We start from the raw sequence: 12,206 nt of genomic DNA, 5'->3' as shown, positions 1-12,206 counted from the left end.
GATTCTGGGGGCGCCTGGGGGGCTCAGTCGGTTAAACGTCCGACTTCTGATTCCGGCTCAGGTCATGATCTCATGGTTCGTGAGTTGGAACCCCACGTCGGCCTCCACACTGTCCACGTGGAGCCTGCTTGGGATTCTCTCTCCCTCCCTCTCTCTGGCCCTCCCCTGTTCGTACTCTCTCTCTCGATAAATAACTTAAAAAAAAATTAAAATATATTCTGCCACGAACTCTGGGGGTGGTAGTGGCCACGGTCTTCCTGGATCAGTCATCGGGTCTGACCTTGCCTGAGGCCCCCGGTCCCCCAAAGGCCAGCGCGGCCGCCGCGTGGTGGTCCAGCCAATGCCGACCGTGTGATTCTGGCAGGAAGTGCAGGAATGTTTGGGGGACGGGTCGAAGGCCGGGTGCTGGTGCCATGGTCTGCTCTGTCACTCGTGCTGACAGTGAGTGAGCCTAAAGCTGCGGTCGTTCAGATTTGAAGCCACGGCTTGAGGCCCACTTGGTTTTCTTTCTGAACTTCAGACATTACTTCTAGCAGAGTAACTGAGTAAACCGCTCCTGTCTGCAATATCTCGTGCGTGCGGTCTCCATGGAGGTGTCCCCCGCTCGAGACGAAATGGGCACGTGGAGCTGGGGCATGAGTCTGTCAGACCCAGTGGGCTTTTCCCGGTGATGCCAGCTCCTGGGCAGGGCAGAGCGCCCACCGACAAGAGAGAGGGCCCGTGTGCGCCGCAGGCCCCAGTGGGGAGCTTCGTTTGGTAGAGCGTAAGGAAGGGCCACTGCCTGTGTCCGGTGCCCTTGTCGCCCTGCGGCTGCAGGTGTCACAGCCTCAGAGTGCCATCTGGGACACCCCAGCACCTGTCCCGGCAACCTGTTCCAGGCGCTGTTCAGGGTGGGGGCTGCAGTCCCCAGGGGTCTGTGGGGCACACGGAGGATTCTAAGATGTGGGCAGTGCCTTTCTCAACGGTCTGAGAGAGTTCCCAGGGGCACCCTGTGCAGAAACAGAAGCAGTCCAGGGGCCGGAGAGGACGGGGAGGGGCCGGCCTTCCCCAGCACCCCTCCACAGGCCAGCGCGCGGCCTCTGAGCCTGTGTTGGGGCGGGGACTATGCTTCAGCTCTTTCCAGAGATGCGAGGGGTGGTTGTCACTCTGATGACTCGTTTGTTACATTGGTGTTTGGTCTTCCAGGAAGAGCAAAAGCTTTTATGACTTGGCCTCCCGGGCAGACTTTATACTGCAAATGCTGTTTCAGAATGTGAAGTATTCTTGCGGCAAAACAAAGTCTTGTCAGGTGATAGGAAAACACAAACGACGTTCGTGAACCTGTTTGCCAAGTGCTGTTCCAAAGTAGCGCCCTCCCTTCTCGGGCTCAGCATGACAACTGGGACCGTGACCTCTGTCGGCTTGCTGCCTCGCTGATGTCTCTGCTCCTTCTGTTCCTAGACCAGGTTCACGATACCTCCACCGACCCTCGGGGTGGCCCCTGTCGCTTGCAGACAGGTTGGCGTCGAAGGAGCTCCAGCGTTGAAAGCCGTTCACCACATGTCTTCCCCGGCCATTCCGTCCGCATCTCCCAACCCGCTCTCGAGTCCTCACCTGTATCACAAGGTAGGCCGCCCCCCTTGCTGGTGGTGCCCACCCACGCGGGTCTGTGACAGGCCGGGGCTCCATGCTCTCTCCGCCCGAGACAGGGCTCCACAGAGATGCTCTTTACTATTTATTTACTCTTACGATTCTTTTAAGTTTGATTATTTTGAGAGACAGAGGGAGAACGAGTGGGGGGGGAGGGGCAGAGAGAGAGGGAGACAGAATTCGAGGCAGGCTCCAGGCTCTGAGCTGTCAGCACAGAGTCCAACGTTGGGGCTTGAACTCGTGAACCGCGAGATCGTGACCTGCGCTCAAGTCGGATGCTTAACTGCCCCACAGAGACGTTCTTTAAGATGGAATTCTTTTCTGATAATCCATAACAAAATGCATGTTTGCTTTTGTTTGTAATGAAAGAAAAGTATTAAGATATTTTCAAGTGTAATATAGTTTTAAGCATCTCCCATAATTCTTTGATTGAACCTGTTAGCATAAAACTGAAGTTGGAAAGAAGGTTGAAAGTGGGGAATATTTTGTTTTCATGTTCATTTGTTAATTATATGCCAAATGCTTTGGATTTCAAGAAGCCAGTGGTACAATCCAGAACAAATGCTGGCGTGGCCCAGTGCAAGGTGTGGCCGTGTGATCTCACCCCCCTTCTTTGTGTGTGCGCCCAGGGGTGGAGAGGGGCCGGGGTGCGCTGAGAGGGCCCTCATCTGACCTGGTTTCACCGGGGTCCCTGAGAATGTTCATGTCCGTTCCCCCTGTGGCTTCTCCAGATGCTGCACGTGAGAAACTTGGGTGATGGGAAAACAGGTCATCATCAACTTCGTATGCTCTCAAAGTGCCGGAGTGTTTCCGAGAGCAGGTGTCTGCCCATGGGAATGAGGGTGCAGTGTCCCCAGGCAAATGTCCCCTGTCTCTGAGGATACGGGGACACTCCCCTCGATGACTCCAGTCAGTTCCTCTGATGCTTATCTGATCGTATTTTGCCAGTGAATTTTTGATGCTTAAGGTCTGGCTCTTGGGAGCTAGGTCATTAAGTCCTGACTGGTTTTTCTATTTGGGGCCGAGTAATAGACATTCCTTCCTGGATTTACCCATCCTGTCACGAGGGGTGTTCATGGCACCCCACGGGCATCATGCTGCCCTGCTAGAAACAGGGTGAAGGGACGACTTCGAGAAGGGAGGCACTTTCGTGAGCCTTTGCTTTGCTTGGCTTTGCTTCCCACCCCCTGCTGCTTGTTTGCTGCGACACTCCTGACCGCGGGCATGTTTCCTCCGCTCTGCTCTGCGTGGAGCTTCGGGTGTAGGAGCGCCAAGCGCCGGCCACGGCGTGTCCAGCGTCACACCCCCGGGGGCTCAAGCTCCCAGCCTCCTGGGCACAGAGCTCGTGCACGTGTTCCAGAATTTCAGAGCCAAAGCGGAGGAAAAAAACCGAGGGGCCCCTTAGTTCTGTGGACACATAGGACCAGTTGGAAGTGTGGTGCTAACATCTTTGGGCGGGAACGTGTGTGGTTTGACCCGGGTGGGTCGCCGAGTGGGCGTGGGACTTCCCGCCTCACATGCAGTGGCCGACGTGACCTGGAAGAGGCGACTTTCTCTCAGCTCCTCCACATTTAGTGTCACGGGGACACTGTGCGTGCAGCGGGGACCAGACTGCTGCGTGGCCGCCACGGGCAGCCTGTGTGCGCCGTCCCCGTGCACGGGCCGGGCCGGTCTCCAGCCGGGGTGGGGGTGGGGGGGAACGTGGCTTGGGGGACGCTCCGCGGCAGCCGCGTGGGGGGCCTCCCGTGGCCGTGGCCGTGGCGCCCGGTGGCTCCGGGGCGGCCTGTGACCCTGGTGTCCCCTCTGTCTCTCCAGCAGCACAGTGGCATGAAACTGTCCATGAAAGGCTCGCACAGCCACGGCCAGGGCGGCACATACGGCTCCGTGGGCAGCGGAGGCGTGCGGCCCCCCGTGGGCAACCGGGGCCACCACCAGTACAACCGCACCGGCTGGAGGAGGAAAAAACACACACACACGAGGGACAGCCTGCCCGTCAGTCTGAGCAGATAATGGCCACGACGGCGCCTCCCGGCCCCCGCTCTCCGCAGACTCACGCCGGGCGGCCTCGCGCCCGGCCGGGAACTGAGACCAGCATCCAGCACGTGGGCCGGGCCCCTCGGGGCGCCCGCCGCCGCTCACTCTGCATGTTCCTCGTGTGGTGGTCGCGTCCATCTTCAAGAACAGCTCCCTGTGCTCGTCTGTGAAGCCTTACTCGGCGCGGACGCTGTCCTCCGCCTGCCCGGGCGTCTCCCTCGGCGCCTGGGCGGGCCTGGACGGGGCCTGCAGGACACGACGTCGGCCTCGGCGCTCCTCGGCCGCGGGTCTGGCTCCCTCGCGGTGCGGCTGTTTTCGTGGCGCGTCTGTCGGCGCGACAGAGGCCGACCCCGGTCTCGTGTCCTCCTCGGCGGGCGGGGCGGGGAGGCCGCCATCGTCTCACTGCCCTCACGCTTCGTGTCCCGTGTCAGAACTGTTTTTCTATGTAAATACTGAAAAGTTATGATTTGTGCAATAACTCAGATATTTTTATTTAATTCATATTTTCACATAAGTTATATTTAAGGGAGGAGGTTTTTTTTAAACAAGCTTAGGTCCTTTCCCGAGTCGCATTTTCTAAGTTGGGTTCATCGTGTCGGCTGGTTGTCTGATGAGCACCGTTACCAACACCGCGAGTGAGGGGCTCGGGGTTTGTTTTCGTGTTTTCCTTTGGTCAGACGCGGGCGAGGCCTCTCAGCGCCCGGCGGGGGAGCCGAGTGGCCCCGGCGGTTCTCGGAAGCGGCTCGGCCCCCAAGCCCTCTGACCAGCTGCCCGCCGGCCCTGCCCTCCGGCCCGTCTGTTGTCTCGCTCTGACCGCAGAGCTTAACGTTTTGGTTTTTGGTTCTTTTAAAGTAGACAACAAATCCAGCATTTAAAGTGCCAGAACTTTCTAAGGGGAGAAAGGGTTGTCACATTATAAAATCCTAAAAAAACAAATGTGAACTTTGAGATGCTTCCGTCAGTTTTAGTAACGTGGCCTGTAAGGATGGGTCTGGTGAATATCAGTACGGACAATGGTACCCAGTTTTAGGAATGTGGAGAAAGGAATTATGTTGATTCCGTTGAGGAATCTGTATAGCAGTATGCCTTCGTTCTGTTAAGAGCAAACCTATGAGGAGTCCTTCAGCTGCTCAGTGCACCGTGGGGAGTATTTTTAACGTATTGCAGGAGAGCACAGCCCAGGGGTGGGGCCGGGGGCGGCTGGCGCCCGACTGGAGAAGCCTACAGGCGTAGTACGCGGGCGCAGTCTGCCGCGGCGGCCACTGTCCTTGGCCTTGTTCTCAACAAGAATATGTCCATCCTGCCTAACCCTGAGTTTTCGGAGCACCACAGTTGTCCTGGGTGTTGTTGGCTGCATCTCAGAGGCCGTCTGAGCCCCCAGTTCTAAAATGGGGGTTCCGGCCCTGCTGAACACTACAGGTAGGCTGGTCTTTGAAGTCCACTAGTGGAGAATGTCGAGTCGCAAGACTTACTGCCATGACACCTGATCGATGTGCCGAGTGGGCGCTCTGGAGTGCGGCCTGGTGGTGGGGCCCCAGGGAGGGCGGCTCCGCATTGTTGCGGCCGGCCTCGGACCCAGGACTGGCTCACAGCGCCGTCGAGAGCTGGGGCTGTGGGCTGTCGGGGTGGGAGGGGGGGGGGGGGCGGCGTTCCAGAACAGAGTAGCACATGTCTGCAGTTCTTGTTGATTGAAAGTTATCAAAAATATTTAAAGATATTTAAATTGTGAATCTATTGATAAAGAAATATTTATAAAAACTGATACGTAGGCCTGTACTAATCTCCGCACATTAGCAATATTGACTGTAACCCTACATCAAGGAGCCACCGCGGGGCGAGGGCCCCGGGGGGTGTGCATTTTAAAGCTCGATTCGTAGACACAGGCGCCACACCCCGTCCCCGTCATGGTGAACCGAATGAATTGGCCTGGCTACCACTGTGGTCACGCACTACAGGTTGAACAAAACGATATCATGTTTCGATTTTTTTTTGTGTGTGGACAACAATGTGGAAGCTAAAATTGACATATTTTTATGTAAAGTTTTTCTATTCTTTGATTTTTAATAAACTTTGGAAACCAGGTGGTGTCTGTGTTTGAACGTTTGCTTTCCTTTCAAGAGGAGGGGGAGCTTCTCTAAGTTCATATCCCTGAAGTTTCTAAATAGAGCAGCGAAAAATTATTTTATCACTGGTTCAGGAAATCGGAATCCAGCTGACGTGCCAGGCTGTGCGCAGAAGAAATGGGGCCGAAAGGCAGTCTGCGCTCGCATTCCACGCCAGCCCGGCGGGTTCAGGAACGCCACTCAAACGACGCTATTTACGTGCCGTTTCTGACAAGGGGATGGTGTGATACCACTGCGTACTGATAAGACTTTCCAGTGAAACGCGTCCGTCTCCGTCTCTCGTAGGTCAAATTATATCACTCAGAAATAACACATTTGAAACAGCCAAACAGAATGTAACTTAAAATGTGACACATTTAGAACTTACAAGGAAGTATCTAAAAATTGTTACAGAGCAGTGAGTGTCAGCTGCAGCCCCCCCCCCCGCCGCCCCCCTGCGTGGAGTGCGCGTGCCAGACTCCTCAGCCACAGCCTGGTACAACCCTCACTCATCCGCTCCTCCCTTCCACAGAGGTTTCGAGGGTGCTCCAAGCAGGTGCACCTGAGTTCCTTCCAGCAAGGCTGCAGAAACCCCCAGAAAGCAACTGATGTGCCAGATGTCCCTGTTGTGGCTGGAGGCAGAGTGACAGGTGTGTCTGCGAATAGGACCGACCAGGAGAGGGCTTGAGCTGGGTTAGGGTTAGGGTTAAGGAGCTGGCACGTTGGTGGCACCGTAAGAGGCCGGTGGCCGGGAGCAGGTGCAGAAGCAGAGGCTAGAGGGAGGTGAGCCAGGACGGACGGGAAGTGGGAGGGCTTCTAAGTCACTGTGGCCGCTCATCGGAGAGCGGGCAGGAGGAGGACGTTGAGGTGGCCCCGGTGAGCAGGGGTGGCCGCGGGCAGCTACGGGCAGGTGGGATGGGACCGGCAAGGCCACCTGATGGACTGGGCAGGGTGGGAGGGCAGTGGCCCCACACCCCCGGTGGGTTTCTGCCCACGGTTCTCTGAAAGGCGCGATCTGCGGAGCCCCCGGCCTCCGGGAGAAGCCCGCTCAGTTGGTAGGTCACGCCTGTGAGCCCGGGGCCTCGGGGAGGGGGATGGGGAGACTGCAGTTACCTGAAACGTGAGCACCCCCACCCACCCCAGTTGGGGATACCTGCACCCACTGTCCTGTGACGGCTTCAGGTCGGTCACCTGCAGGTCACGACAGTGACTCTGTCCGCGGGACATCCCACGATTCCAAATTAGCTCCCTTGTGGCCACTGCTCCGTGACCGCCTCTTGGAGTTGCTTGGGGCCTCGTGTCCTCGCCGTCTCTCTCCCAGGTTCCTGGCGTTCTGTGTGCAGTGCAGGAGGTGGGACCTCTGCGATGCAGACAGACCAGCCCACGTGTGCACGGTTTTGTTGCCCTCGCCCTGTGATGATCTTCCTGAAACTTGGGAGAGGAGAAGGGTGTGCTGTCGGTATTTGCTAAGTGGCAGAGTCCTGGCCCATCGTGGGGTAACTTACATGACCAGAGGAGGCTGCCCGAGAAAGGATGAAACACACAACAGTCCAAACACCCCACAGTTGGGGCTAATTCTTGTCAAGAATGGCTTGAAACTCGGTTTCCTCGCTGTGCTTCCACAGCTCCGTGGGGGTGGGGCAGTTCAGAAGTCATTTGTCACGAGACACCGTGGACAAAGCTGGCGGTTCCATGCACCTTTAGTCTCCTGGCTTCAGTGGGTCCCGGGCAAGGGCCAGCCCACGGCTTACGAGGCCCTGGAGTGAACTGCGGGCAAGATCAATAAACACAACTTGGGTTCTTGCAGATGCTGCGCGCTCTGTGACCTCTGAACCCGGATATTTGAGGCACTGACAAGTGTTACAGGTCACACGAAGGTTCTCTTGTGGGTCCTTTAAAGTTTTGGTAAGAAGCGGGCGGCTCGCAGATTTCAGTTCTTCCTGCCTGAATCTCCCGAAGTCCCGAGTGTCTCCACGGTGATGGGTGTGGACGGCTGTGGCCAAATGCAAGCCTACTCAGCAGGTGTGTGCTCGGCCCCAGGGGAATCACGAGAGGGTTGTGAAGACGGAAGGGCTCTGGAGCCCAGCCGGGGCAGCTCTGCCCCAGGTGAGGACACTGAAGCCCGGCCCTGGGAGCGGGGTCTCGGGGCCACAAGGCAGACCTGAGGTGGGACAGAAGTGATGACACATCCGGACTGTGGCGGGTGGGGGTGGGGGGCTCTTCACAAGCAGCGCGGCCACCCTTCTGGTCCTCCGGTGAGCTTAGAGCCGCTGCCCGGTTTGGGCAGAAAAACCTCCACTTCCATCATTGAGTCCCGTGAGCTTCCAGACTGTGGCCTGATCCGTGGCTCCCTGTGGACAGCTGGCCCGGACGGTGGAAATTCTCATCACGCAGCAACCAGTGATGAGAGCCGCCCGGCTTGATGTGTTTCGATGGTGAGGCTAAAGCCTCCTGGTTCGTGAAATGTGGAGGTTTGCCGTCGGCCTTGGCCTTCGCGGTCGGTGTTTACGCTTACCGTGCGGGTCCTCGCCAAGGCGGGCTCTGGAAAAGCACGCTCCAAACCCAGCCGGTAGTTGGAGCTCCATCTTGACTCGCCCAGCTTCTGGCAGCTTCTGCCGTCTTCCTCTGTCCCTGGCGCCTCCTCCCCTCCCTCGGCCCTTCTCCCGGTACACGCAGGTGTGGGACACCGGGGCCTCCGGCCAAGGCCACGCAGGTGGGCCTGACGCTGAGAGGAGGCTGCAGTCGTGAGCACTTGGTGGGTCGGCATGGCTGGGGCACTGGGCCTGGACCATTCATGGACGTGAGCTAATGACTTCAGGGGCCTGGCACGCCGTCACCACCCCCGCTGCCAGGGCGCAGGGGTCCTTCCCACCTCCAGAGGAACAAACCGTCGCACAGAGAGGTTAAGCACCCTATGTGCCGCTTTTCGAGAAACTCAGATGGGCGGGGTCCACAGAGATCCAGGTACAGTGAATGGTGCTGAACTCTGTCTGGAGTACAGATCAAAGCAGTTGGGGTGTTCGGGGCAGGCCTCCCTCGCTCTTCGTGTCCTGGATTTTCAGCTCGTTGCAAACTTTCAGAAGACCCCAGGCATAGGTCTGGTGCCGGGAAGGGGGTCCTGCCTGAGTTTGGGAGGCCCTGACACCCTCGGTCTCCACCTGTGTGTCCCATGTCTCTTGGAGCGCCGAGCGAACGTCGGCTGTCCTCGGGGGCCACCTCGTCCTCCATGATCTCTGTCCACCCTTTCTGGGACGGGCCCCTTCGCCCACGTCACGTGGGTCCCTTCTCCCCCCAGAGCCACCTGAAGGGGTCCAGAAGGATTGTTTTTGTCTCTTCTGGTGTTCAGTCCTGGAATCATCACTGGCCAGTTGATCTTCCTTTTGACATCTGCTATATCATGGCAAGAAAGTGGCATTTCCTTTTCAATTTCATCTTCCTAATAGATCACGAACCTTCTGGAGGCGGGGTGGGGGGGGGGGGCGGGTTGTGCACGCACCTGTGAGCATGTTGCTCCCAGGATCAGCACCCTGCTGGGCGCCACCCAGAAATTGCCTGAGATGCTCACTGGTTTATTATGGGGACGTAGCTTTGTGCAGTGGCAGCATCGTAGCCAATGAGGTTGATCCGAGGCGCGATTATTGCTAATTGAAAACTATTATGGGGACGTGGTCACGTTTCCCTTGCTTCCGTTATTACATACCAAAGAAAGTCTGGAACAAACAGACAGCAAAGCTTTAGTGAGTGAAAAATTTTTTCACGTTACCAAAAGCAGCAGCAACTAGATTTAGGAATCAAGGTGCTTTTTTTTTTTTTTTCTTTTATGGAAAATTGGAATCCAGATACGAACCAGAATTTTTATTCTAATTTTTTTTAATGTTTATTTTTGAGAGAGACAGCCTGAGCAGGGGAGGGGCAGAGAGAGAGAGGGAGACCCAGAATCCGAAGCAGGCTCCAGGCTCTGAGCTGTCAGCACAAGGGGCTCGAACTCACAGATCCTGAGATCGTGACCTGAGCCGAAGTCGGACACCCAACCGACTGAGCCACTCAGGGGCCCCTGAACCAAGATTTTTAAAATACCAAGTCCTCCTTTTAGCTGTGACCGGAGGGTGGAGTTCGGTGTTTCGATAGCGTGCCTGCCGCCTTCTGCACTGGGAGAAGGAAAGCTGAAGCCAGGAGGGAGCCACGTAACGGCCGACGCTTTGTTTCGGCTTTATCGGGTTCCTGGATGGGCTGTGTCCGCCGACATGTGTCCCCCACTGCCCGCTGCTGCCTGCTAGTGGGGCGAGGGGGTGTCAGGTGGGCATCGCGGTCTACCCACCCCCCTCCTGCCCCCTCCCCGCTGCCACGGCCTTCCAGAAGCTCTGGCTGCTGTCTCCCTGCAGGGAAGAGAGAGGGCGCCCTTGCCTCACTGGTAGGCTCCCTCAGCCCTGCAAACCTCCACACCCCTCCCTCCCTCCCTGGCCACAGGGCTCACTCACCCCTGGCCAGAGGGTCCCCTGAGGGTGGGTGGGTGCCCCCCCCCCTCAGGTGGGCTGTGAAATAAGTTAATATTGGAAAGGAAACCATGTGCTGTGGTGAAAAACAAGTACAGGGAAATCAGGCTGCCCCTTTTTTTCTAGAACTGAAAAAAGGAAAAAAGATCTGCAAAATCCTAAGAGTGAGGAATATCTTCTGTGGACTCCAAATCCACTCTACCGCTGGAACCAGCAAACTCCGCCCTGGAGGGCAGTGGGTTTTATGGCCACAGCTTCACAGATTCATTATGCCGCCCTTATATTTATTATAAAAATCTATAACTGATTTGTCATAAACACTGAAGAAGTTACAAGAGTTATGAAGCCAATTCCCTTTTTGCTCCTTGTGCTACTGCTCTTCAAGGCCCTAAAAATGGGGCCTGTGGACTCGGATGTGGAGACCTTGGCGGGGAAGGGCTTCTCTTCCAACTGGAGGAAGGGATCTGGTGAGATGCCCTCAGGTTAGCAGGGCAGTCGTTGACTCACGTCCACAGACGGTTACATCCGGCGAGATCCAGGCATGGGGTCTTGTCCGGGCGGCTGGATTCAGAGGTGCGCAGAAGGAATCTGCCTGCCAGGGCCTCCCGGCGTGACCAGCAGGGACTGGGCTTGGTTGGAGCAGCGTGCGGGGAAGCGTTAAGAGACACGCGCGGTCCTTAACCATTCCCAGGGGTCACCTCTAAGCCCCTGTGATGTCCTGCCCGACAAGAGCGTCTCTGTTTATCCGGGGCTCTGGGCCCTGACAGCTGCCAGGCGGGCAACGTGATTCACGGGGGCCGCGGGGCCCACTGCCTCGGTTTGACCTGCAGAGGGGCTGAAGCCTGAGAATTGAGGTCGGCCACGCACAAAATCCCCGGACCCAAGGCTCTGGGTGAGCTTCCCCGGCTGGCAGTGCTCCACGTGTGTGGCCACGCGTCCCTGCTGTGAGAATTCAGGGCCGTCCGCACAGGTCCCCGGAACAGGCCCTTGGAAGCTTGTGCGCCATCTGTCCTGGGCTCGCCCCTCGAGGCTTTGCTGGTTACGGCCCGTATCCTGCTGCCGCTGTAAACCCCAGTATCTCAGCATTTCCGAGTGCTCTGAGTCTTTCTAGCAAACCACGGAAACCGAGGGGGATTTGAGGACCCCAACAATACTCCGGGGGCTGCTATTCGCAGACGGGGCTTGAGGATGAGGGCAACAGAGGGGATTCAGCACGGAACACGTTCCTGCGTCGCGTTCCTGGTCCCGCTGCTGCTGGGGGGCAGGGCCAGGCTCCAGGGACGGGGGGCGACGGAGGGATGTGCGGGGTCCCACTGTCCTCAAGAGCCATCCACGGGCTTCCTTTGTAGTGACGGGCACGCGCACAGGAACTTCCTGGGTGGGGGTCTCTCATTTGCGGTGCTGACAGCAGGTGACCAGGTGGGTGGGGTGCAGTTTGTGGACTCAGAGGTTGGGGTGCACGGCTCTTGCTCCTCATCTTTGGAGGAAAAACTGGAGAGCAAGGTGGCCTCGTGCCCCCCTCACCTCCCCCTGCCTCACCTCCCCCCGCCTCACCTCTCCCCCTGCCGTCTCACCTCCCCCCACCCCACCTGGGCCCCATCTCACTTCCCCCACCTCACCTGACCCCACTTCCCCTGGGCGCCACCTCAGGTCACCACATAGGCCACCCGCTCGGCGGCTGGCCTGAGTCCTGCCCCCAAGATGTTAGGTCAGTTTCCTGGGGCCACTGTAACAAAATATCACAGACCGGGCGGCCTGGACGACAGACCTTCATTGTCTCACGGTTCTGGAGGCCTGAAGTCCACGGTCAAGGGGTCAGTGGGCTATTTTCTTCTAAGGCGCCTGGGGAGAATGCGTTCCAGGCTACTCCCCTAGTCTCTGAGGGTTTCCTGGCCATCTCTGGCACCCCTTGGCTTGTGGACACATCACCCTGTCTGCCCGCACCTGC

The 12,206-nt window shown here is 57.6% G+C and overlaps 1 protein-coding gene and 1 pseudogene across 2 annotated transcripts in view; both read left to right on the top strand.

Annotated features, from left to right (window-relative positions):
• TENT4A (terminal nucleotidyltransferase 4A) overlaps positions 1-5,744 on the top strand; it is a 46,521-nt gene extending 40,777 nt beyond the window's left edge. Inside the window, exons 12-13 of one of the 2 annotated variants that reach the window (XM_047855175.1) lie at positions 1,441-1,605; positions 3,448-5,744. In XM_047855175.1, coding sequence (XP_047711131.1) covers positions 1,441-1,605; positions 3,448-3,639 — 357 coding nt within the window. In that variant the 3' untranslated portion in view covers positions 3,640-5,744. Of the gene's footprint in view, positions 1-1,440; positions 1,606-3,444 lie in introns of both variants that reach the window. The other variant, XM_047855167.1, reaches the window with a different exon arrangement.
• A 3,605-nt stretch (positions 5,745-9,349) lies between these two features.
• LOC125146838 (uncharacterized) lies at positions 9,350-9,535 on the top strand (annotated as a pseudogene).
• Positions 9,536-12,206: the final 2,671 nt, after the last annotated feature.

This window comes from Prionailurus viverrinus, chromosome A1 (genome assembly GCF_022837055.1).
Source record: "Prionailurus viverrinus isolate Anna chromosome A1, UM_Priviv_1.0, whole genome shotgun sequence".
Taxonomy (NCBI): Eukaryota; Metazoa; Chordata; class Mammalia; order Carnivora; family Felidae; genus Prionailurus; species Prionailurus viverrinus.
Note: the sequence above shows the minus strand (reverse complement) of the source record. Positions and strands in the feature narration are given on the sequence as shown.